The sequence below is a fragment of the Microtus pennsylvanicus genome, chromosome 1 (assembly GCF_037038515.1).
Source record: "Microtus pennsylvanicus isolate mMicPen1 chromosome 1, mMicPen1.hap1, whole genome shotgun sequence".
In the NCBI taxonomy this organism is placed as follows: Eukaryota; Metazoa; Chordata; class Mammalia; order Rodentia; family Cricetidae; genus Microtus; species Microtus pennsylvanicus.
The window spans coordinates 148,077,445-148,104,474 of record NC_134579.1 but is presented as its reverse complement, the minus strand read 5'-3'; the positions used below and the strand labels follow the sequence as shown (position 1 = coordinate 148,104,474).

At 41.3% G+C, this 27,030-nt stretch overlaps 1 protein-coding gene across 1 annotated transcript; it reads right to left on the bottom strand.

The window, feature by feature from the left end:
• Positions 1-897: 897 nt before the first annotated feature.
• On the bottom strand, positions 898-25,052 carry C1H19orf18 (chromosome 1 C19orf18 homolog). The gene is made up of 6 exons (XM_075985300.1): positions 24,932-25,052; positions 24,739-24,825; positions 16,074-16,170; positions 6,556-6,621; positions 2,089-2,249; positions 898-1,109 (listed from the first exon to the last, which is right to left on the bottom strand). The coding sequence occupies exons 1-6, from the start codon at positions 25,050-25,052 to the stop codon at positions 898-900; spliced, it is 744 nt and encodes a 247-aa protein (XP_075841415.1).
• Between the last annotated feature and the right edge of the window lie 1,978 nt (positions 25,053-27,030).

The window sequence follows — 27,030 nt, the reverse complement described above, 5'->3', positions numbered from 1 at the left end:
AAGTATTGGGACTACTGACATATGCTCTCATTCCTGCTATATAATGCTGTTATAAACATGTACAGATTTTGTATGGGCATATATACCTAAGAGTAGATAAGCTGGGTCATGTAGTAACTCAGTGTTTAGAGGAACAACTAGACTCTTTTTTAACACAATTTCACTCAGGATGGCAATGAATGTGAACCAACACAAAACTGCTGGGTTGTGCTTAACATTTTACTTAAAATGTACTAACTGAATTATGCAATGTACTAATAAATGTACTTAAGCACTCAGATTTTTTGGTGATATTTTGTTTTGTTTCTTGATTCTCCAGCATGAACTTTGTACATGACGATATTGTGCTGACAAGTCAAAAGATTGGACCTATGTGAGACTTTCCTCTTCTGTCTTCCCACAGCTCCTAGCTACTCACAGTTTACTGCATATGTTAACTGACAATATAGTTCCTCCCATGCAGGCGAAGTTCCCTCATCAGAGATGAGAATCCACAGAGATGACCCTGTCTTAATCTAATACTATATTTGTTAGAATATCCTAGAGTCTTCATGTGTAAAACTGAAATAAAAGACTGGATCTGATAGAAACATCACTTAGAAAGGTTTTTTTTTTAATGAAAATATTGTGCTGTCACAATCAGAGGGACTCCCCCAAAGGAATAAGCTTTATTTCTGACTGGAGTCAAAGAATAAAATTCTTACAATTTGTCTTCATCATTAGTGAACCTGGGATGTTTCCTATATTCTACTTAAGTTATAATTACTCATGGACTATCACAGTTAAGAAGCATACAAATTTATTTTCTGATGTATACTTCTCACATTGACTTCTCTAGTATGTTCTTCTACAAGAAAGTAGAAGTCAGTAAGTCCTGTTTGTGTTCTCAGTCATCTGTTACCCATGTAGCTTTGTCTCCATATTGTCTAGCACACACCACACTTTCTTCTGTCTTAACAGGATCTCACTGCTCTCGCCCTTCTCCATTTTGTCATAACTCTCCACTTTTTCAGTATAATTGGAACTCTCTGATGTATTTTCCTGCAGAAGATTTTTCTCTCCCTTCACTTTCTTCTTCAAAATTTTTTCCCTTCTTTTTGTCTTAATAACTGAAATACAGAAATTATATTAATGAGGTTGGAGTAATTGGAAAACAGAAATGAAGACAAAGGGGTGAGGGGAATCCAGAAAAAAATAAATGTATTTTCAGAGAAAAATAAATGATCTACTAAGGAAAGTAAAAAATATTTTGATTTTATTTTGGGGTTTTGCTGTTTTTGCTGTTGTTTTGGAAACAAGATCTTGCTATGCATTGCAAGCTGGCCTTGAATTCACCATCCTGCTACCACTTCCCAAGGGCTGTGATTCCAGGTGTGAGCCACCACCCTCAGCTGGAGTTTGACTTTTAAAATGATTACATTCTGTGTTCCAGCCTTTCAAACACCCAATAATAACTCAATAAAAAGACAATGGAAATATTTTCTATGGGTTCCAAAGGCTGTCAGCCTCAGTAGGCATCAATCGTCACTTCTGCCTTTAGTCTGTCTCTTTGGGTCTAGACACATCAAAGCAATGGAACTCTTTAAGAACAAGGTGAAGGATGCTGTTGTGTTTAGACCAGACAACGAACTTTACATGTTGAACCTGAAAACCTTCACAAAATCAAGCGTGCGATGTATTTATGGCATCCTCTCATTACAAAGGCATGGAGATAAGGCCCTTCCACTGGGAGAAATGATGCCTGTTGTATGGACCTGGAACCCATTTCTACACCAGGATGAGGCAAATGGGGTGTCTGCTTATGGATATTCTAAATGCAGGAATGATGCACCAATAATAAGCATGTTCAAGGGAAAATTTGTGCAAAACTAAGTGTTTTTCCTGAACTCTGTCTTGGATTCTTGGAATCGGCTTACACTGAGAGTCAAGTAACTAGACAAGTACCCATTGAGCCCTGGAGTTTGATGAAAATGGTTCATTTTTATACAAATACCCATCTTTCTTAACTCAGACTCTATTTGATTCCAGTTATATTCTTATGAAAAACCAAGCCACTCTTCCCAGCCTTGATCTAAGAGGACAAAGCACCTGAGCCGATGAACTTCCCCAGCTCCTCATTCTCTGGATGTGGTTTAGAAGACTCATCCTGGCCTTCATCTTCTGAGAACTCCTTCTCATCTAAAAGGGGAATCTCGACCTTTTCATACAACATTGCAAGCTGCTGTTGTTCCTCAGCTTTTACCAGCCGACTGGAGAAGGACAGAGATGAATGTGAGGGCAGTTTGGTTTTGGTTTTTACAATGAATCATTCTGTTTTATAGAGAGGGTTTTTAAGTTTTATTTATATGCATGTGTATATGGGAGAAGGGAGGTGGCGTCATGTGCCTGTGAAGACCAGGGAGGAGCCCTGGATCTGGAGTTACAAGCAATTATGGGCCTCCCAATCTGGATGCTGGAAGCTGCACTTTAGTCCTCTGCAAGAGCCTGAAGTGTTCTTAACCCTGAGCCATCACTCCAGCCAAGATCATAGAATTTTTTACTCAAGAGAAATTGTTCATTTATGTTGGTAGATGGAGAACAAAGGCAAAAATGTATATTAATGTAAGACTTCAAATTTCTGATCTGACCCAGCTGATTTATGTCAACAAATCCTCTGATAGTACCAAATGTCACAACTAAAGCAGGACCGGATATGAGTGACATACTTAGACTAGATACAAAATTCAAGGAATTTACAACAGAAATCACTATCAATGCAATATGATGCAAAATAAAATTAATGTCGAGGAAGACACAATGAACAAAATGTTAAGATTTTCAATAAATGTAAGATACTATTGACAGTTCCTTTTACAGAGCCTCTAATACCCAGGCTTGGCCCAGCATAGATCCTGTACTTAATTGGAGTTAATGAGACAGATTGATAAGCAAAGAGTTTGTCACACAAGGCTGAGGACCCAAGTTCGATCCCCAGTACCCACGTAAAAAGTCACGTGTGATGGTACACACTGTCCCACACTGGACAGGCAGGCAGGCATGTTCTTCCCACAGCTCACTGACTACCCATCTAACCTAGTGAGCTCTAGATTCTAGGAGATCTCAAGAAACAAGATGGATGGCACCTGAGAAATGACACCTCAAGTAGACTGTGGCCTACAGCCATACACAGCAACACACTCACTCACACACACACAAAGATGCTGTTGTTTTGTAAACTGGGACTATTCTGATATTGACATTTTATAGCATTACATTAAAAAATATCATTCATCCTTGTGTTGGTTTAAATTAAAAATGACTCCCAAAGGTTCATAGGGATTGGTACTATTAGGAGGTTTGGCCTTGTTGGAGGAAGTGTGTAGGGCGGAGGGAGTGTGGGTAGAGATTTGAACAATAGAAATCCTAACTAAGACAGAAGCTGGTATCAGAGACTGGGATATTTCTGTAATAAGCAAGACAAGATTTTTGATTGGAGGAATGAGGGCTTTGGGACTTTGGGATGGGAAGGCAGTGGAATGTTTCCCTAGATAAGTATGGCTTATTGGGCCACACGTAAAGCACTGGGCAAGGAAGACAGTGGTACTGAGGATGATTTGAACTGTATGGGCCAGCTCAAAAGGTTTCAGATGAGAAGAATATTCATATGTGGCTTGGAGACAGATCTTGTGATATTTTGGCAAAGAATATGGATGCTTTCTGTACTTGTTCCAAAATAATCTGTTTGACTCTTAATTGAAAAATAATGGGTTAACAGCTTTGGCAAAGGACATTTCAAAACAACCGAACATTGATTCTGTTGCTTAGTTATTAGTGGTCAGTACTATGCAGATCTATAATTAAATGGAGCAAGGTAAGCAAGACAAAAATACAAAATACACAGTTTGAGAAGAAGAGGAACACTAGGAAAGAGTTTAGAGAAAAGTCTGATGCTAAATGGAATACAGGGAGTGATGACCTCAGGGTGAGACCCCCACTAGCTATGCTTCCAACTTATGAAAAGGAACTAATGAACAGTGTAGGTCCAGGTGTGCAGTACAAGCCTTTAATCCCAGTACTCAGGAGACAGAAATAAATGGATGTCTCAGTTCAAGGCCTGCCTGGTCTACAGAGAAAGTTCCAGGATAGTCAAGCTTATCATTTGCTTGTCTAAACAGCAAATGAAACCATCAAAAAAAAAAAACTGGTAAAGATGCAATTGAAGGAAAGAGTCTTGTTACCGCCCCCGCAGCAAGCAGCAGAACTTGGCAGCTTCAGCCATGTGGTTTTGAATTAAAAGTCAAGGATAGAAGAAAGGGGTCGTGGAATCTCCCTCCATGGCTAAGGGAAGCCACTGAGCCTAGGCATGTGCGAGGGGTATGCCTGCATGGAGGCCTTTGTGTGAAGCTGTGAAGGAGAAGCCTGAACTGTCTTGGAGACCCTAAAATGATGGAGATAACAGCACCATGAATACCTGCCAAGAAAGGTTGCTAATGGGGAATGGAGCCAGTCAAAGTGAGATAAGTGTGTTGCAGTCAACAAAGCTGAATTAAATTGGAGATCTGAAGACTATTTTGACATCAGACACAGAGATACAGAGTTCGGAATTTGCCCAGCTGTTTGTCAGTCTTGTTTTGGTTCAGTCTTTCTTCACTATGCTCCCTTTCCTCTGTCTTAGAACAGTAATGTAAATCCTGTGCCACTGAATATGGGAAGTTTGTGATCCACTTTTGGATTTTGATTTTTACAGGCGATTACAGTTAAGAGACTGTAAAGAAACTTTCTGAGAAGAAACTTCAACCTTGAACTTTTAAACAATGGTAAGACTTTGATAGATTCTGGGGGACCTTTGAAGTTAAACTGAATGCAGTTTTGTATTATTATATGGCCACAAACCTATGGGGGCAAGGAGTGGAATGTGGTGGTTTGAATGAAGAAAGGCCCCCATAAGGAGTGGCACTATTTTGAGATGTGGACTTATTGGAGTAGGTGTGACTTTGTTGGAGGAAGTATGTCACTGGGGGTGGGCTTCAAGGTTTCAAGTGCTCAAGCCAGACCCAGTGTCACTCTCTCTTCCTGCTGCCTACAGTGTCCAGATTTTGAATGCTCAGCTATATCTCCAGGACCATGTCTGCATATGTGCTTCCATACTTCCAGCCATTACAATAATGGACTACACCTCTCAACTGTAAGCCAACCCCAATTAAATACTTTCCTTTATAAGAGTTTCCATGGCCATGGTACCTCTTCACAGCAATAGAAATCCTAAGACAATCCTGGTTAGTGAATTTTTAAACACCCCCTTAAAGTTTACAGTTGAAGTAGGGCCTTCCTCTCGCCACTGGCAGTCCAGTTCTGTAAGCAGATCTGTAGATAGCTGTTTCTGTTTGATGTGGAAATGGATGACAGTGTTTTAATTCTCCTGACAAACTTAACTGCCTAGCTCTATGAGACTTGTGTAACAAAAAAACTTCTTTGATGGTTAGCTTAATTGTATTCTAAAAAGCAGTGATATAGGAAAAGCAATTGTATCATCCTAGATACAGGTTGCAAAATGGCAAAAAAAAAAATCTCACAAAATAATTCATTAACTGTATTAAAGACATTGATTCAGACAGGGTGACACATTGGTCCCAGATGAAAATTTTTAGAGAATTCAAAAATGCACAGGAGAAAAGATAATTATTTTAACTCAATATTTTCAAATGTTGATATGAATACAAAAAGTCTATAATAAGTCAAATATCCAGAAACAATCTGTGCTTAGCATCTTGGTGCAGTCCTATACTCCAAATTCAAGCCAAAGGCAGAATAACAGTAAGTTCTAGGCTAGCATGAGCTAAATTGTGAGACCCTGTCAAAAAAAAAAAAAACTTCTCGAAAAAGTTTTTTTAATAAATGTCTTTATTTGCTATACTCAGGAGGCCATCAACTTTAATGGAGGTTTGTACTTTCTTTGGTTATTTCTGTAGAATTCCAGGCTTAATCAAAACCACAGAATGTGGTCCAAATAGCATGATGCCACTTGGATTAAAAGTTTCAAAACGATGATGCATTTGGAAAAGCCCCACCTAATGTGATTAAAGTATGCTTATTAAATTCTCAAAGAACAAGTAAAATCATTTTAAATATTTTTAAAGATAAGAGTTTTACCCCAATATCTAAATTCTAAAACTCAATCGGCAAAATGATTGTCACCCAAGCCTGAGGTCCTGAGTTAAATCCCAGGGACCCACATAAAAAATCAAGTGTGTTGGTACCCATGTGTAACCCCAACACTGTGGAGATTCTGATATTTCAGTTCCTTCTCTCTTCCTCCTCCTCCTCCTCTTCCTTCTCTTCTTCTTCCTCCACATCCTCCTCCTCCTTGTCTTCCTCCCACTACTACTACTTTGCTAGCATAAAAAAAATATTCACATTTTGGAAGCATTGATCTGGAAGTGTAATGTGGTCATAGTAATTTAGTAATTAGAAGAAATGTCACCATCATCATCACCATCCTCTGACTCTAAATAATTTTCTTGTGTATTTCCTGCCCTATTAGTTAAGAACAAGAGAGGTTATTTGGCATATACTTACTATATCATATAGGAGATTATGAGTCCACATATCAGGGCAATCCCAAAGGCTATACTAGAAATTGAAATTACATGAACAAGACCAGGTCTACGTGGAATTGCTGCTAAAAATAAAAAGAAAAGAAGTTTGTTACAAAAAAAAAATGGCAGTACTTTTAGAAATGACATCCCTAATTTTTGAAAAATTAGGAAACTAATTGAAAACTAAGGTTAGAGACATCCCACTTAGAGCTGAGTGCCCCAAAGTCTCTCAGTCTCTGTACATTATTCAATTGTGGGTCTCCATGTTAGTTCCAATCTATTACAAGAAGCTTCTCTGATAAGGGTTAAATGATGCTCTGATATATGGGTATAGCATTAAATCATCTTATTGCTGTTTCTTTAGCTGGATATTAGTAGGAGGTTTTCCAGTAGGTCCCATGACCTATCAAGTACCTGGTCCTTGGCCATATTAGCAGTGTCAAGTATAACCTTTATTTCAAGGAATGGGACTTTAATCCAATCAAAAAGTAATTAGCTACCCTAGGCATAAGGGCCAGTCAAAAAAACACACCCTGACCCTGAAACCAGAGTCAAAAGTCTAAAAGAAGCCAATGAAAGAAATACACTTTGGCCTTGAAATCAGAGCCAAAGAAATACAATCTGCCCCTGATCAACTCAGTACAAAAACCGATCAATCCCTGAGCAGAAAAACCAACCAATCCCTGAGCATGAAATCCAGTCAATCTCGAGTTTATTCAAATTCAGAAATTGAAATCCAACCGATACCCACCCTGATACTCTCCACCTTTGGGAAACTCTGCCCCTAAGAAGCTATATATAAGCCCTGTACCTGCTCAGCTAACTGCTGCCTTTTTCCACCCTGGCAGAAGCAGCCATCCTCCTGGTTCTCCCTCCCAACTAATATCTTGAATGATGTTTGAGTGAGACCTTCTTTTCCCAGATTGGAATGGAGTAGAGAAGTAACAACTTTTCTGAAGCAGAATTGTAACACTTTAAAAACTCTCCCGGCCAGAGCAGAGTTGTTACATTGGGGAAACCTTCCCGGGAATCAGGGCTGTAAACGGCTACATTTAAGGTGACTTTGTGGTATTCCTTGGCTCCTGACTTCCAGGATCCCCTTCCATCTGAATTGCAATGTTTACAATAACTCCCATAACATTTGTGCCACTATTGTACCAGTATATCTTGAAGGTAGGTAACTGTTATAAGTAGTACTGTGGTTATTCTGACTGGATGATACTGCTGATTATACAGAAGATGGGGCAGAAAAATTGTAGTGGAGCTGATACACATGTGAACTCACAGATACTGTGGCACAAGACCTGCCCAAGGTTAAGCCAGATAAAATCTCAGAGAATGAAATGAGGATGTGGACACACAGTCCCACCCCTACCGAAGAACTTATTTGCATTCAATACCTGCTGGGGGGGGTGTCTTTTTATGTGCTTTTTGCTTTGTTGGTTATTTTTGTCTTATCTGATTTTGTTTTGTTGTTGTTGATAGTATTAATTTTTAGTTTTGGGAGACTTGGGGGTTTTTTGAGAGAGAGAGAGACAGAGACAGAGAGACAAAGAGACAGAGAGAGAGAACATGAAGTTGACTAGGTAGGGAGATGGGAAGAATATGTGAGGAATTGGGGGAAGAATATTATCAAAATATATTGTATAATCTTCTTAGTTAAAAGTTGATTTTTAACAAATCCTGAGATTATCTCTCTGTATCACATTTGCGGTCAAAGATATGATCTCTCTGTCTCTGTCTGTCTCTCTGTCTGTCTCTCTCTGTCTCTCTCTGTGTCTCTGTCTCTCTCTCTCTGTCTCTCTCTGTCTCTCTCTCTCTGTCTCTCTCTCTGTCTCTCTCTCTCTGTCTGTCTCTGTCTCTCTCTGTCTCTGTCTCTCTCTCTGTCTCTCTCTCTCTGTGTCTCTCTCTGTCTGTCTCTCTCTGTCTCTCTCCTCTCTCTGTCTCTCTCTCTGTCTCTCTCTCTGTCTCTCTCTCTGTCTCTCTATCTCTCTCCTTCCTCTCTTAGATGTCAACTATCATGCCACCCCTGCCATTACAGACTCTCCTCTGGAGCCTTAAGCCAAAGTAAACCCTTCCTCCTATAAATTGATTGTGGTCATGATATTGTATCACAGCAACAGCAAAATAATATACTTGATAAAGGAGGCAAGAGACTCTTCAAGGCACTCATACTTCCTACAATACTCCCATTGAGGAGAGGCTCCTCAATATTGTTGACCTCATTTGAGGGTCTGTCCTGCTGAAAGACCTGGATAAATCCAGACCCCTCTAGCAGAAAAAAAATAGAGCCAAAAATCTTGAAAAAAAAAATAGAGCCAAAAATCTAAGCAGGAAGAGAAGTATCAAAAATCTAGATTAGCCTGTTCAGTGACTCTGTTTCAGGAACTAGCTGAAGATAAAGTTAGATTATAATCTTGAGAATAATCTTGAGAAACAGGGAGTTACCCCCTTGTGATTAATACTGATATTTTCGGAATTTTTCAATGATCACTGGTATTTTCAAAATTTTCCAATGATGTCCTCCCTACCCCTTTGGATTACTGGGTTGTGGTTTCTTCCCTTAAATACCCCTTCTCCCAGCTACACGGGGTCAAAATCTATACCCCTGCATGGGAAATGAGTTTTGGCCCCAGTGCACTTGTTCCTGTCCTGTCAATAAACCTCATATGATTGCAGCAAGGATAGTCTCTCATGAGTTCCTGGGGGATCATGTTATCCCGAGACTTGACTGAGAGTCTCCCCACTCTGGTGGGTCTTTCTTTTGGGGGCTCGTTCAGGATTGGTGACCACCCTTGTCTCCGAAGACCCTCTTGGAGGTGAGACATTGTCTGTGTGTCTGTATCTTTGTGTTTCCATGCCAGCTGAATTCAGGTTCAGGTTCTGTACTTTCTGGTTTACAGTCGTGTCTGTGTCTTTGTGTTTCTGTGCCAGCTGAATTGTGAATAGGTTCTGTATTTTTGGTTTTAGTTTTGCAGTCGCTCGCATCTCAGGAGGAGGCAGAGGGAGTGATCAGCAGACGTGCTAGGAGATCACCGACTGCCACCATGGGAGACATCCCAGGAGGTGAGAAGGGACCCAGGGACGCCTGGGAGATTCCAGTCTGGGTGCTGCTGAGGATACAGAAGTTCTCCTAGAATGGAGGAACTATACACCCTCTAGGCCACCTGTATTTCTGGAATGGTTTTGTCTGTCTCAGTGGAGATGGACATTTGTTTGTTTGTGTGTCTTGTGTGTCTTTGGTCTTTTGTCTTACTTATGACTTTGACGAATGGGACAGACTGTGATGTTGACTCTGGATCAGTGGTTTTGTCTTTCTAAGTTTTGTTAAACCTTTGTCTGTGTGTCTTCGGTCTTGGTTTTCTCTTACGCACAGGTAGCATGTTCAGTTCTCTGGTGAGATACCTAGGTGGCATTTCTCAGTTCTGTGGTATGACATGTGAGTGGTGTGGTCAGTTCTCTGTAGAGACATGCGTGGACAGCAGTCTCATTTCGATAGTAGGGCAGGTCACAGCCGTGAAGCAGCTTGAAGCTGTGTCTTTGGTTTGTTTGGCGCCATTGTCCTGTATGACTGTGTAATGTGTTTTGCTTTTGTCCTGACTTAGACTGACGCTGCTGTACTCAAATCATGACTTCTTTGACTTTGATATTATGACCACTTACAAGACTTTAGAGATAGGGCCATAAGCATAGGGGTATATTTCATAAAAAAAGAAGTCGGCCTCGGCCCCAAGCACATGGCTGGGGGGCAGCATGCTTATATGGATGGTTGAGCTTTTCAGCTTTGCTGTTACAAGGTATCGAGGCTGCCAGACACAGTTGTAGAAGGCAGATGTACCCCAATAGAATTGCAAACACTGAACAAAAAAGATCTGAGGGTAATCGCTATGGCCTAAAGAGGCTAACAATCTTTTTTCCCCAGTGCTGCGTACCACCCTCCCCCCCACCCCTGCCGCCCCGTGCTGGTGGACAAATTCCCTCCGCCTGCCCTGGGAGCTGCATGCCTCAAACCTCTGGTCAAAGCTGACCAAGGCTTGGCTCCACGGGTGAAGAACTCTTTCAGGTCCTATGGGTTATAAGTATTATAAGCATCTGTCATCATTTATAGGGGTTGGTTACAAATTACCGTTGGTTAATGTTTTTTTTTTAAAAAACCTATTGTTGGTCTCAAATGTTTCACACTGGTACAGGATTTTATGAGCTGTTCTTGTTTAAAAATTATTGTTGGTTAATGTTTAAAAAAGCCTATTGTTGGTCTCAAATGTTTCACACTGGTACAGATTTTTATATACTGTTCTTGTTTAAAATGTATCCATACATCCCCACCGAGAAAAACCACAGAGAGGACTTTAGTAAGAGTTTTTTGTTGCAAAAGGAGCTGCAGGCTGCATTACCATCAGGATCCCAGCTCTCGGGCTAGTTTTATACCCAAAATAATTACACGGAAACTGTATTCATTTAAACACTACCTAGCCTATTAGTTCTAGCCTATTATTTGCTAACTCTCAAATCTTGACTAACCCATATCTAATAATCTGTATGCCACCACGAGGTCGTGGCTTACCGGCCTGAGTCTAGCCAGCTTCAGTCTCAGGAAGGGGAATCATGGTGTCTGCCTGACTCTGCGTCTTTCTTCCAGCATTTTGTTCTGTCTACTCCACCCACCTATGTTCCAACCTATAAGGCCAAGCAGTTTCTTTATTAATTAACCAATGAAAGCAACACATAGAAAGAAGACCCACCTACATCAGTTTTTATGTTGTCTAAAAGGCAAGGGAGGATTTTGGGTGCATTGTCTAAAAAGCAAGAGAGATTTTTGCTATGTTGTCTAAAAAGCAAGAGAGATTATTGGTATGTTGTCTAAAAAGCAAGAGAAATTTTTGGTATGTTGTCTAAAAAGCAAGAGAGATTTTGGTAAAAAAAAAAGTGTAAACAGAAATGGATCTTATCTAGTTCCCTGTGTATGTTTTCAAGGTCAAATTTAAAGCAGGTAGGGAGCAGCTGACAGTCTATTGCTGCAGGGCTATCCAAGGGACCGCAAGACACCCCACTAATTTGGCCAAGGTAAGAGAGGTTCTTCAGGGGCTGGTTGTTCACCGTCTGTGTTTCTTGAACGTTTAAAGGAGGCTTACAGGCGTTATATTCCCTTTGACCAAACCTCTGAGGGTCAGCAAGCAGCGGTAGCTATGGCCTTCATAAGACAGTTAGCATCAGATATTAAGAAAAGTTGCAGCAGTTAGAAGGGTTGCAGGATTATACCTTGCAGAATTTGGTTAAGGAGGCAGAGAAAGTGTTTCATAAGTGAGAGACTGAGGAAGTGAAGTAAGAGAGGGGGATGTGGGAGGCAGAAGAAAGAGAGAACCAGAGGGATCATAGACAAGAGAGAAATTTGACTAGAATTTTGGCCACAGTGGTAGGAGAAAAGGGAAAGACAGGACCTAGACAGATAGGGAACCTGGGCAACAGAAGACCAAAGATTAGTGAAGATAGACAGAGGCGTCCCTTGGACAAAGACCAATGTGCTTATTGCAAAGAAAAAGGACATTGGGCAAGAGAATGCCCAAAGAAGACAGGAAGAGCCTCTAAGGTACTGGCCCTAGAAGAAGATGATTAGAGGGGACAGGGCTGGGACCCTCTCTCCCACACCGAGGGTAACCCTGGATATGGAGGGGACCCTTATGGATTTTCTAGTGGACACAGGGGCTGAGCACTCTGTGCTGAAACAACCATTGGGAAAGGGAAAAGAATACAAAAACTATAGTAATTGGAACAACTGGACAGAAACAATATCCGTGGACCACCTTATAAACTGTAGATTTGGGGAGAGGACAAGTGACTCATTCCTTCCTGGTTATCCCTGAGTGTCCCATGCCTTTATTAGAAAGAGACTTGTTAACAAAGTTGAAGGCCCAGATCAGGTTTACTTGAACCAGACCAGAGGTGATCAAAGCCTTTTGTTGACCGAACGAATGACCTTCGCTCCCCCTGCTGTCCTCAATCCCGCTGCCCTACTGCCATAGACTGATGACTCCTCACCTACCCATCACTGTGCTGACATTTTGGCAGAAGAAGCTGGTACCCAAAATGATTTAAAGGATCAGCCTTGGCCTGGGAGTCTGAGCTGGTATATGGACAACAGCAGTTTCATGGTTGAAGGTAAGTGGAAGACGGGGGCAACAGTGGTGGACAAGAAGCAAGTATCTGGGCCAGTAGCCTCACTGAAGGGATGTCAGCCCAAAAAGCTGAACTCGTGGCTTTGGTACAAGCTCTATGGATGGCAAGGGGAAGTCTATCAACATCTACACTGACAGCACTGCTTTTACCACTGCCCATATACAGGGAGCAATAGACAGACAAAGTGGACTGTTAACATCTGCAGGAAAAGACATAAAAAATAAAGAAAAAAAATTTGAGCCTTCTCAAGGCCATACATTTACTAAGGAAGGTAGCCATCATACACTGTCCAGGACACCAAAAAGCTCAAGATGCTGTGGCTAAAGGAAATCAGATGGCAGACCTAACCGCTAAAGAGGCGGCCCAAGGAGCAATGATCCTGGCAGTCAAAGAACCCAAAGATTATTATGATATCAGTGAAACCAACTTTAGATACACCCCTGAGGACTATCAAGTTATGGGAAAATTAGGACTGGTAAAGAAAACTGCATATTGGGCAGTAGAGAAAGAAGGAAGGAAACTAGTCCTCCCACAAAAAGAAGGACACAAATGTGTTACCAACTTACATTACCTGACCCACTTGGGAGCCAAGAAACTAAAAGATGTGGTTAGGTCTCTCTGACTTGGCAGAAGAAGTAGTCAAAAGCTGCAAGGTCTGTGCTATGACTAATGCAGGACACTCCATATATATATTCTCCTGGGAAGAGGCTCAGGGAGACTAGCCTGGGGCCTACTGGGAGGTAGATTTTATAGAAATTAAGCCAGAAAGATATGGTAACAAGTACTCATTAGTTTTTATAGATACTTTTTCAGGCTGGGTAGAAGCTTTTCCTACCAGGACTGAGACAGCCAATGTGGTGACTAAGAAAATCATAAAAGAAATCTTCCCGAGGTTTGGGATACCCAAGGTCTGATAATGGACCTACCTTTGTTGCCCAGGTAGGTCAGGGACTGGCCACCCAACTGGGGATTAATTGGAAATTACATTGTGCTTACCAACCCCAGAGCTCAGGTCAGGTAGAAAGGATGAATAGAACTCTAAAAGACACTCTGACAGAATTGGCCCTAGATATTGGCAGGAATGACTGGGCAGCCCCCCTTCCCTTTGCCCTGTTCCGGGTTAGGAACACCCCAATTTAAACTCACCCCTTATGAGATCCTATGTGGGGGACCGTGAATGCTCACTGAGTCCGGTGCAGTGTATAATCCTGATGCTATTCTTTCTAGACCTTTATTTGCCTGCCTAAAGGCCCTTGAAGTTGTGAGATGCCAGATCTGGGAACAACTGAAGGAAGTATGCATCTCTGCCTAGATCCACACCTACCGAGTGAAGCGAACTCCTGAACTACCCAAATTGCAGTATCCGGGGCTTTTAACAACAATACCAGTCAGGATGCTTGTGTTTGGGGTACTAATCATAGGCTGACTCCTACTGAGGTTATATAATGAGACTCTTAAGAGCCCTAAGACTCCTGACACCAGGAACTTGGTTCCCAATTTAGATAAATGGTCGGCCTGTAATACAGGCCTGATACCTTGCGTGTCAACATCGGTTTTTAATGCCACCAAAGATTACTTGTGCTTGTACAACTGGTACCTAGGGTCTTTTATCATCCAGCTAACATGCTTGAATATGAGTTTGACAAGCACCCAACTCGCTTTTGACAAGAACCTATTTTTCTGACACTAGCGGTAATCCTGGGCCTTGGGGCAGCTGCTGGTGTCGGGACAGGCACCACTGCCCTAATAAAGGCCCCTCAGTACTTTAATGAATTAAAACGAATTACCTTCATTAGAGAAAGAATAAGTGCTGTTCAGATTTTGATGTTACGCCTCCAATATAGCCTTTGCAAGGTCAAGAAGATACTGAAATCTAGTTCTATGATCAGAACTAGGTACTAGAAGTGGGGAGATGAAAGACCTGGATAAATCCAGACCCCTCTAGCAGAAAAAATAGAGCCCAAAACCTAAGCAGGAAGAGAAGAATCAAAAATCTAGATTAGCCAGTTCAGTGACTCTGTTTCAGGAACTAGCTGAAGATAAAGTTAGTTTATAATCTTGAGAATAATCTTGAGAAACAGGGAGTATTTTTGTGATTAACACTGGTATTTTTGGAATTTTTCAATGATCACTGGTATTTTCAGAATTTTCCAATGATGCCCTCCCTACCCGTTTTGGATTATTGAGTTGTGATTTCTTCCCTTAAATACCCCTTCTCCCAGCTACTTGGGGTTGAACTCTTTACCCCTGTGTGGGAAATGAGTCTTGGCCCCAGTGCACTGGTTCCTATCCTGTCAATAAACTTCATGTGATTGCAGCAAGTACAGTCTCTTGTGAGTTCTGGGGGTCATGTTATCCCCAGACTTGACTGAGATTCTCCCCACTCTGAGGGTCTTTCACTGACACCTAGCCCTAGCTAGTGTTCAATCTTGGAATCCTGAGAAACAAATGAAGAAAGGAGAAAAAAGACCCAAGGAATGGACATTTTTCTTCCTTCTCCTTCTCCTTCTCCTCCTCCTCCTCCTCTTCCTCCTCCTCCTCCTCCTCCTCCTCCTCCTCCTCTTTCTTTATATTCTTATTATTATTATTCATATTCTTTGGATAAACATCAATTTTCAAAGGAGAAAAAAATACTGCCAGACATTCTAACACATCTTTCATCTCAGCACTAAGTAGAGAGAGAGAGAGAGAAGTGGATCTCTGTGAGTTCAGAGCCAGCTCAGGCTACAGAGTGAGGACAGCCTGTCTCAAAAACAAATGTTAACATAAGACTGCATAGTCCAGTCAGTTTTACAGAAACAGTTTTGAGGCTGAAGCAATGGCTCAGCAGGGAAAAACACCAACCAGAAAACCTATCAGTCCAAGTTTGACCCCCTACAGAGTGAAAGGAGAGAATAAAGTCATGAAATATGTCCTCTGATGTCCATCTATTCATAGACATCATACACACAGAGACACATAAACACATTTTAATTCATTAGAAATGCAATAATTTTAATTTTTTTTCAATTTTACTCCCCCAAACCCCAGACTTTCTTCTTGTGGTCACCTCTTATCCAAGCCCTCATTCTTACACTATGGATGTCACTATAACAACACTTTTCACCTATAGATTTGCTGACCCACAGCACCTGTAACCTGTAGATAAATTAACTCCTTGCTCATAGATATACTAACCCTTGATAGTAACTCTTGTCACCTGGCACCTCCCATGTGTCACCTTGGCTTATGATCAAGATACTGCCCTAATGGTCTAGAGGGGTTAAGTTGCTGTAGTAAAAGGAAACCACAGGTCAATTCATGGTGTAATCCCAGATACCTGCTTTCCAAGAGTGGGATCTAAAGACTGCAGAAGGTGCCGTGAAGTCATGAGTTGTCTCTGAAGGCTCAGGTGTATCACTAGTCTGTGATGTTTCTGAAACTTAAAAGTAAAGAAGAATGATTTTTGTATAGAGAGGCAGGACTAAAGCAGAGCTGGGAAACAAGAGGAAAGAGCTTGACTGCTGAGTTTAGGAAATTCTTATGTGAATTTTGCTACAAATAGGGAGTAAGAAATGGCTCAGCTTGGTGACTGCATAAGCCCCACCTCCTGCAGCCCCAATAAGTTAGTCTTGATCACCTGATATGCCATTAAAAATGTGTGTTAAAGAGACATTCAACTGATGCGTTAGGAAGTGGAACAAATAAGGGGTCTAGTGACCCCAAATTCATCCTTGGAGTACTAATATGAGCATTAGGTTTAAATTGAAGCAATTAAACAGTCCTAGTTGAGGTGGTCCTCCCAGAATTTTCTTGGCTCCAGTCTCAGAAAGTGGATGATGCAATGATGCAGGTGAGATTGAGGGATACCCCCTTAGAGATTATCATGTGTAAGAATCTGACCCAAAGTAAAAAAGAAGAACACAGTGGAGGTAGAGGTACCAGGCTTTCGTCCTGCCTTTCCGTCCACCATTAAAATAGATCCCATCCAGGTGTGGTGGCACAGGCCTTTAATCCCAGCACTAGGGAAGCAGAAGCAGGTATAACTCTGTGAGTTCAAGGTCAACCTGATCTACGTAGTGGGTTCTGTGGTGTAGGAGGTTCTTCTGTTTGTGTGTTGCTTTTATTGGTTGAATAAAGAGACTGCCTTGGCTTTTTGATAGGGCAGCCCTTAGGTGGGTGGAGTAGACAGAGCAGAATGCTGGGAAAAAGGAAGTGTGGCACTCGCCATGATTCTCCTGCCTGAGACGCATGCTGGTTAGACTTATGCCGGTAAACCACAGTCAAGTGGCAATACACATGAATGGAGATGGGTTATATTAATATGTGAGAGTTAGCCAAGAAGGGGCTGGAGATACTGGGCCAGGCAGTGGTTTAATGAATACAGTTTCTGTGTACTTATTTCAGGTGTAAGCTAGCCAGGTGGCAGGACACAGCCCACTGCTCATTTGACTACAGTTCTGGATCAGCCAAGACTGCATAGTGAGACCATGTCTCAGAAAAAAAATACTAATTTTTTTAAGTAAACACTATGCATAGTTCAACATTCTGGGTAAAAAAGTTAAAGCAATTTTTAGAATAAGAGCTTCAGTGGCTCCCACGGAAGCCTCTCTCCCTTGTCAGCTGGGAGCCCCTCTTCTTCCCTCTGCTGCACAAATAATTTAAGGCAGCCTGACTACATGTAAATAGAATACGCTGGATACTTTTAAGAGAAAGAATCATGCTTTATTTGTTGGGTGGAAGTTTTTAGAACTGCACCACACTCTGTGTGGTAATAATAACTCACTGTGGTGCTCTATATGTGAATGGTCCTCTATAGGCTCATATATTTGAAAGCTTGGTCTCTAATTCATGGAGTATTTAGGACATATTTGAAGGTGTGGCCTTTTAGGAATAGGTATGTCACTGAGAGTAGACTTTGAGATTCCAAAAGCCTACACCGGGCCCAGTCTCTCTCTCTCTTTCTTTCTTTCTCTCTCTCTCTTTCTTTCTCTCTCTCTCTCTCTCTCTCTCTCTCTCTCTCTCTCTCTCTCTCTCTCTCTGTCTGCAATTTGCAGATTAGATGGGAGCTCTAGCACCAAGCCTGTCTTCCTGCAGCCACACTCCCAGCCAAGATGATAACAATGACTACAATGGGCTAATCCTCTGAAAACTATAAGCAACCCCCCCCAATTAAATGCTTTTCTAAGTTGCCTTGGTCATTGTGTCTTCCCCCAGCAATCAGTAACTAAAACACTCACCTAATAAACCTCTTACCCTGAGGGGCAGTTTGTTTCAGATCCCTCCTCTTGATCCTATCTCCTCACTTCTCTCACCTCAAAATCTATTGATATTGCCTCTATACTTGAAAAACAAGTTCTTATTTCATATACTTAGTTGTGTGTATGTTTGTGAGGTTTTGTGTTTTGTGCAATGCATGTGGAAGTCAGAGATAAATTCAAAGAAGCCCATTCTTTCCTCCCACCATGTGGTCCAGGGAACCAAACTCAAAGTCAGACTCAGCAGCTAGCATCTTATTCCGCAGAACCATCTCACAAGCCCCATTTTTACATTTGTAAAAATCACCCTCTGGAGACGTTACAGTCATCACCAGCTTTCAAACAAGAGTTTGACAATACTGCCAGGCCTGGTAGCACAATTCAGGAAGTTGAGGCAAAAGGGTTGCAAGTCAAGGTGAGCATTGGGCCATGGAGTTAAGTTCAAGACCAGCTTGGGCAACTTAGTGAGTGAGGCCCTATAGAGGCAGGATAAAAAGACCGGAAAAGTATACAACATGAAGGGAAAAGGGGGCCCTCACTCTGGAGTCTGAGTAAAGCCCATGGCCAGTTGAGAGCCAAGCACTCCAGTATAATAATGCTCTTTGTAAAGGCCACCAACCAAACATCAACATTCTATTCATATATACATATTTCACATTAAAATAACAGTGACCTAGGCTTACACCCTGGATGTGTATAACCTTTGGAAGGACCCTTGTTCCTTACCTAGACACTGGGAGACTTGGTTTACAGTAAAGATTTCCTGCCTTCCTGTATCCTTGTGGCCTTGACTCTTACCTTCACGATGGTGTTCCTGTTGGGTCTCCCTCAGAAATCACCCAGTGATAAGATAGCAATTTTCAATGCTTACCAAAACCCTACATATGACTGTTATAAAAACCCTCCCTCAGGGCTGGAGAGATGGCTCAGTGGTTAAGAGCATTGCCTGCTCTTCCAAAGGTCCTGAGTTCAATTCCCGGCAACCACATGGTGGCTCATAACTTTCTGTAATGAGGTCTGGTGCCCTCTTCTGGCCTGCAGACATACACACAGACAGAATATTTAAAAAAAAAAAAACCCTCCCTCGAGAAATCTCTACCCACACTTGGGTATGTCCTACTTTCTTCCAAGTGCCTCTCTTTCTCCTAAACCTATAATAAAATACCTTTAATAAAATCTCCACTTTTGCATAAACTGACTATCCCTGAAATGCTCATGGATATATTCAGCACCAAAGATACAAATACTGGTGTGACCTGAATCAGAGTCCCTAAAATTCTAGGGGAACTCCACAGGCTGCAGAGGGACAACAGGGAACAGTGTCTCCTTCTCCTATGCCCCAAGTCACTGACACTATCTTCAAATAGCAATGAAAGGGCTGAGGACAGAGATCAGTGGTAAAGTACGTGGTTCAGCATGAGGCCTCAAGCCCAAACCCTGGGAGCAGATATAAGCCCAGTTCTGAAACATTCTGCCCACTTTCAACCTCAGAGCCGAAAGATGCAATCACTGTGACCTTTCAACACATTTCTCTCATTAGGAGTGAGTCATACATCTTCCAATATAAACAAGAGTCCAAGAGTTCCAGGAGAACATTGGGGGCTCCCAGCAATTCCATTAGATGACCACTTTTTTCCTCTAGCTATAGAACCTACAGCTGAGAGCTGAAGCTCACGGCTCAGCAAACCACTAGCACTAACAGAAAAGAACAGGTTAGTGTCAAAGTCGAGATGAGAACACAAGCCTTCTCACACCCAGACCCTAACCCAAGCTTTGTGCTTTGCGGGTGGTATAAACAAGCAAGTGACAGTCCTATTAGTGAGTGTTTGGGACTGATAGATGTATTCATTGTATTATTGTTCTATATGTTGATACTTTGATATCTGAGGACCCTCCTGACCCTATACACACTACCAGACTAAGACCAGTTAACTCCTAAGATGGTAGAGTTTGCCTTTCACATGCATTCAGATCAGCCCAAGCCCAGTGAGCAACCACCCACCTCCAATGACCCCTTTGTGAGCCGTTAGTCTGCAGACTGCTATCTAATTGCCCTCACCACTCCGGGGCCCAGCATTGGACAAACCAGGAACAGCCCTTGGGTCAACTGAAATTACTCAAACTACTCAACTGTAAGGCCTCTTATCTAGCCTAAGTTTTGTTTGTGAAAATAAAAATAAAGGCTTTTGGCCACATGCCCTCACTCCCTCTTCCTCCTGATCCACTTCCCATACTCCATTAAGTGGCCCTTCTGCTTAGCATTTGTGAGTAACAAAAACTTTTCCTTCATCAGCCTTAACCAGAATTTTTGGAAAGAAGATACAACCACAAAGGCAGTTGATAACTTTCATAATGTGAATTTGAAATGCTACAGGTCCAGAGCCAAAGATCTTGGACCATCTTTAACCCTTCAGTAGCCATTATTGTCCTCCTCTGGTGTGATCTGACATCTTTCTGACCATTAGGTAGATCTTTGGAATGTGCACACAGATGGACCCTTCGTGTCCACCAACCAAAAGGCAAAGAGTGCATCAGAGAGCATTTGATGCCTGTAGCTAAGATTGATCCACTTTGTTGTAAGTCATCGACTTGATATTTCCACCAAAGTATTTGAGATGTGTCTTGATTATTTCTGTTCTATGACTTTAAAAAGTTCATGAGACTATTACTACACTGGAACATGAAATTAGAGATAACCTGAGTCTGTGTTCCCAGGCTATGGACACTCATAATTCATTCCAGAATGGTCTATCTTGTATCCCCTTTGTGTTGAGTGTTATGTTTTTGCATTGTCTCCTTTCCATGTCTGTGCTCCCTACATACCTGCTTCAACCAAATCCCAGGTACACTGTGAAACAACAGAGATGAATCCAAGTGTAGATCTCATCTCTCTTCTAAGAATCTTCATTTCTGCAGCAGATGAAGACCATTGCAGAGATCCAAAACTGGTCAAGCAACTATCGGGTGTTCAACCCGAACTGGTACCTATACAATGCAACAACTACACATAAGACTCGGAGAATAGTTCAGAAGATGGAACAAAAAATAGAGAGAGCCAAAGAACCAGGATACTGCTGGGAGGTAATGTCTTCTAGACATGCCGGGGAAGCTGCATCCACGAAGTTTCAACAATCTGGCTGCCTAAACAATGCTTGCATATGACAATGCTAGTTGTCACTACCAACCTGAAATGGAGACATTTCACAAATCCCAGCCCATAGATGAAGAGCTGCAGGCAATCAATGACTGTGGAGACAGGCAGAATCTTACTTGTTAGTTATCCAATCTCAAGTGGTCAGCCTTAGACAAATGTGCATATGAACAGAACTAAATGGACTCCATAGGGTGCTTGTGTGTATGTGTGTGCACGGGTTAACAATAATCATTTTAAAAGTAATGAATTTTATAGGGAGTGAAAGGGGACATGGGAGGAATTGGAGAATAGGGTGGATGGAAATTATGTAAATACAGTATTTACATATGAAATTCTCAAAAATTAAAAATTATAAATTTAAAGGTACAAAACAAGAATGCTGAGTAAGGTATCAGTTCCTGGCAGGCATTTATTTAACAGATGTGAAGAGATCCAAAGGGAACTTCTAAGGTGGGAAGAGTAGCAAAGCAGAAAGTTGGCCTATTATCTAAAGAGGATTAGGTGGCAAGGGCCCTTGGGAAAGCTCCATGCAGAAAAACCAGAAGCAAAGAAGCCTCCAGAAAGTTGGTACTGGAGTTGTGTGGGCTGGTTGCATATTCTGCATCACCCAAAGGGAGCTGAAGCTCTTATTCAGCCTGAGCCCTGTTAATCCCTAGTGAGCACCAAGGGGCACCTTCACAAGTCCGATTATTCTTTGAGTTGATCTTGTATCCCGCCACTAAAAAATATAAATGTTAATAAATATATTCCAGTATCTAGCAGACATATAAGCTAATTTGCCACATCATGGCATGCTATTTGTATCCACTTTTTTATTTTGTGACTGTGGTATTTCAAAAATATAAGACCTTAAGTTTCCCGTCAGGGGAACTGAGAAACTCCCTCCCAGGATAAGGGCGTGAAAAGACAGAGTTGAAAGCTGTTGGCCTTTATCACAAAGAAAGAGAGCCAGACCAATGAAGCCATCAATAATGGCCTTCCTCAGACACAGATGAGATGTGACGATATCATTAACAGACCCTTCTCTTGAATACAAGTGAAATCAGACAACAGTAGATAACATGGATATCTACATAGCCTTCTGTGGTAACAAGGGTCATGAACATCAACATGGCCTTCTGTAGGAGCACAGATCATGGACATCAATATGGTCCATTAGGCTTCATATAGACTCTTTTTTTCATGTTTTTTTTTTAGGGTAGGTCATGAGTGGGGAGTGGACCTGGGAGAAATGGGAACTGAGTGTAAGCTGGATGCACTATGTGAAATTCCCAAGTAATCAATAAAAAATATTATCCTAAAAAAATAAAGAACCAGTGGCGAAACATTTTAACAAAAAAAAAAAAATTTCATTCTCCTTCCAGGAGGACGCATACACGACATCAAAGATCATCTTGGCTGGGTTCCACTGTTTTAAATCACTTCTTATCTTTTTGTTGTAGGTGTTGTTGTTCATTTTTGTTTTTTATAGAGTGCCACGAGAATCCCTAAAGGACCTGGAACTGAAGGGAGATCTGCCAGAGCCTCCCAAAGTGCTAGGTCTTAAAGTGTGAACCACAACATCTGCTCAAATGATTTCTTATCAACTTTGAACTCAACAAGAAACTTCCCCTGCTACTTAGCTTTCAAAGTGCTGGAAGGTGCCGTGTACACTGATGGGGGAGGAAAGACACCCAACCCTGGACCCTGTCCACTGGTACGACAGTGATGAGATGGGAGTATTCATACGCAGGCCTGGTGCCGAAGAAGTCCAAAAGAGGTCCCCTGGAACTGATCTTGCAGACAGTTATGAGCCCTTATGTGGGTGCTGGGGAATCAAACCTGGGTCCTCTAAAGAGCAACCAGCTCTCTTAACCACTGAGTCATCGCTCCAGACCTGCCCTTATGTTTGTATCTATGTTTGTGCTTCTTCCAACCTGGGCGAAATAAGTTTCTTGTTGCAGTAGGCAGTGGTTGATGCACAGATGCATTACTGTTCAAACTGATAGTAATAAATGCCTGTGGGTGCTATATATGGTATACTTGTTATTAACCCCCACACACCTTAAGGATGAGAGACCACTGGGGAAGAAGAGAAGAAAGCCAGAAGATGAAAGGCATGTTGTGAAATGTTGTCCTCTGGACATGACATGACTGATGCACATAAAAATTTTCAACAGCTGTGATTATCTACACACAGTCAGTTCTATTAAAACTTCCAGCATAGAGGATGAAGGGCTTCCAAGGCTCCAGCCCAACTGAGAATTTCATTGGAAATTGATATTTGTTAGGATGTAGATAGTCACTTTTCTTTATGATTGTGGTCCTTGGTAGGTTTTCAATGCCTTAATCGATAACCCCACACCAATGAGCACTAACTGGACTCCAAGGATTGGAAAAATTAATTAAAATTATAAAAGGAAAGGAAGACCCAAAGCTTGAGGGGGTATGATCAAGATACATTGTATACATGTATGAACCTTTTAGAAAATAAATACAAATTTAAATTTAAATGTTTTTGTTCTTTTCTTTTCCAGAGCTGAGGACCAAACCCAAGGCCATGGTTTTGTTCTTAAATTAAAAAGCATAGCCTAGGAGACAAATGGTACATGTTTGTAGTTCTAGTACTTGGGAGGCTGACACAGGAGGGTTATGAGTCACAGGCCAGCCAAGTCTGTGGAGTAAATACTTATCTTTAAAACTAAGTCCAGAAAGCCCAGATGATTATAAATAATGCAGGACATTTGCAAAACATCTGTATCTAGACCTCAAAAAAAAAAAACCACCAAAACGTGTATAGCAAATTACACCTAAAGTCATTCATAGAACCAAGATAGACTCAAGGTTGCTATGCACACTAATTAAAGTGATTAAAGGCAGTGGAAGAAGCAGTAGCCTTTAATGAAAAGCACAAAGCACACTGAGACGTAGAATATTTAATTTCCTATCAAATATTTGTCTAAGTCTTCTCTGGACTATACTACTCGCAAGTACTCAAGGCATATGCACTCATACAACACACATATATCACATACACTTATACCACATGCACACACAATACATAAACTTGTATACAAACATATACCACGCATGCACATGCACATACCCATACACTGCACATATCACACACACAATATACTACATATACATACCACACCACACACACACATGCATACGCACATACACCACACATGCACATACATATACTGTACTTACCACACACACATATACCACATATATACACCACACCACACACATACGCCAACATGAACTCACATACACTGCACATACCACACACACATAATATACCACATATATGCATCACACCTCACACACATACACACACAATTACACCACTCATGCACACACATACACCATATACACAAATAAACTACATATACACACCATACATACAAATACACCATACACACACATATATCACACATACCATACACACACGATACACCAAATATACAGACCACATCACAGACACAGCCCGTATATGCACATGTACACACATACACACCACAGACCACACATACACACACAATACACCACATATACACACCACACACACCCGGCTCTGATCCTCCCCTCAATAAACAATACAGTGACTTACTTGAGGTTCCTGGGGTTGGATGAATTACTGAAATGTTGTCTCTGGGTTCTTCCACAAGAGCTTTTGATCTTTGTAACTGTCTACTCCCTTGAAAAGAAAACTTGTAGCAGTGAAATATAATTAACTTCTCTTTAGTTCCCTGGAAACAAGTCTTTAGTTCCCCCGAAATAAGAAAGGACATTGCTGAAGCTACCTGGTGAGTCCATTGCTTTCCCAGCAGGATAAACCCCATCTGTGTAAGGTAAGCAGACATGAAGTAGGCATTCCAATAGAAACCAAAATAAAAACATAGAGGAACTCTGAACCTTGACCATCATTCTAAAGCTATCGATTCTTTTTCATACACTAGAAAGAAGTACTTATCCAACAGCCCAGCGACTGGAGAAGGAAGACACTGCTACCCATGGAATGTTTGGGTTCTGATTTAGAGCCCCTAGTGTGAGGTCAGTTTACTGTGCTGCCCTGGAATTCCTTCCCAGAACCAGAGCAGTCAAGGAGACGAACTAAATGAGCCTGGTGTCCTATAGCAAGGCAGACAGGAATGAGACTGGGTTCCTGCCTTCAGGGAGAATGCAGATTAGGGAGGAGGTGGGCAAGAATTTTGATTCAGTGTGACAAGTCAGAAGTGACAGATGCTAGCTGCAGTGCCACGCATGTGCAGTCCCAGCACTGAGGGGTTAGAGGTTGAAGGTTCAACAGTTTGAGGTCATCCTTAGCTATATAACAAGATAGACAACTCAAAGCCAGCCTGGGCTACATGAACCCTTGTATAAAAAGAAACAAACCACAATAAGACCTAGAAGGCTACATAGAAAGCAGCAGACTATATTGTAGTCCAGGCTCAGTTTTTGAAAAAGAAAACTCTATATTCTAAACCGTATCTTTCTTAATTTATTCTTTCACAAATTCTTATCCTTACAAATAAATATATATTTATAAATATACCATATGTAAATACTCAAATATATAATGTATTTTGATCATAATTCTGTCAACCATCATTTTTATTTATTTTAAATTGTTTTTGTTGAGCTATATAGTTTTCTCTGCTCCGCTCCCTTTCTCTCCCCTCCTCTTCTACCCTCTCCTATGGTCCCCATGCTCCCAATTTACTCCTGCCTTTTTCTACTTCTCGTGTATATTAGATCCATGTATGTATGTCTCTCTTAGGGTACTCTTGTTGTTCTAGGTTCTCTGGGATTGCGAATTGTAGGCTGGTTTTTCTTTGCTCTATTCTAAAAGCCACTTATGAGTGAATACATATTTTATTTGTCTTTCTGGGTCTAGGTTACCTCACTCAGTATGACGTTTTCTAGCTCCATCCATTTGCCCACAAATTTAAAGATGTCATTAATTATTTCTGCTGTGTAGTATTCCATCGTGTAAATGTGCCACATTTTCCTTACCCAAGTCAAGGGGCATTTAGGTTGTTTCCAGGTTCTGGCTATGACAAACAAAGCTGCTATTAACATAGCTGAGCACATGTCCATTGTGGCACGATTGAGCATCCTTTGGATATATAACCAAAAGTGGTATTACTGGGTCTTGAGGAAGATTGTTTCCTAATTTTCTGAGAAACCACCACACTGATATCCAAAGGGGCTGTATCAACTTGCACTCCCACCAGCAATGCAGAAGTGTTCCCTTTTCCCCACAACCTTTCCAGCATAAGTTGTCATCAGTGTTTTTGATCTTGGCCATTCTTACAGGTTTAAGATGGAATCTCAGAGTTGTTTTGATTTGCATTTCTCTGATGACTAAGGATGTTGAGCTTTTCCTTAAGTGCCTTTCAGTCATTATATTCCTCTGTTGAGAGTTCTCTGTTTAGGTCTGTATCCCATTTTTATTAGATTATTTGTTGTTTTGATGACCAATTTCTTGAGTTCTTTGTACATTTTAGAGATCAGCCATTTGTCTGATATGGAGTTGATGAAAATCTTTTCCCATTCTGTCATTTTGTCTTGTTGACAGTGTCCTTTGCTTTACAGAAGTTTCTCAGTGTCTACTTCTCTCAGTGTCTGTGCTACTGGGGTTATATTTAGGAAGTGATCTTCTGTACCAATGCGTTCAATTGTACTTCCCACTTTCTCTTCTATGAAGTTCATTGTGGTTGACTTTATGTTGAGGTCTTTGATCCATTTGGACTTGAGTTTTATGCATGGCAATAGATATGATTCATTCAATATATTTTCATTCTTCTACATGCTGATCCAGTTATGCCAGCACCATTTGTTGGGTATGCATTCTTTTTTCCATCTTATATTTCTTGCTTCTTTGTCAAAAATCAGGTGT

Bases quoted from the DNA above. Each gene is read 5' to 3' on its own strand.
- C1H19orf18 (XM_075985300.1), bottom strand. From the start codon at position 25,052: ATGGTCAAGGTTCAGAGTTCCTCTATGTTTTTATTTTGGTTTCTATTG. The intron at 2,250-6,555 runs GTAAGTATATGC...GTCCTTCTCCAG, and splicing joins ATAATCTCCTATATGATATA to TCGGCTGGTAAAAGCTGAGG. The intron at 1,110-2,088 runs GTGCTTTGTCCT...TCTGTATTTCAG, and splicing joins GGGGAAGTTCATCGGCTCAG to TTATTAAGACAAAAAGAAGG.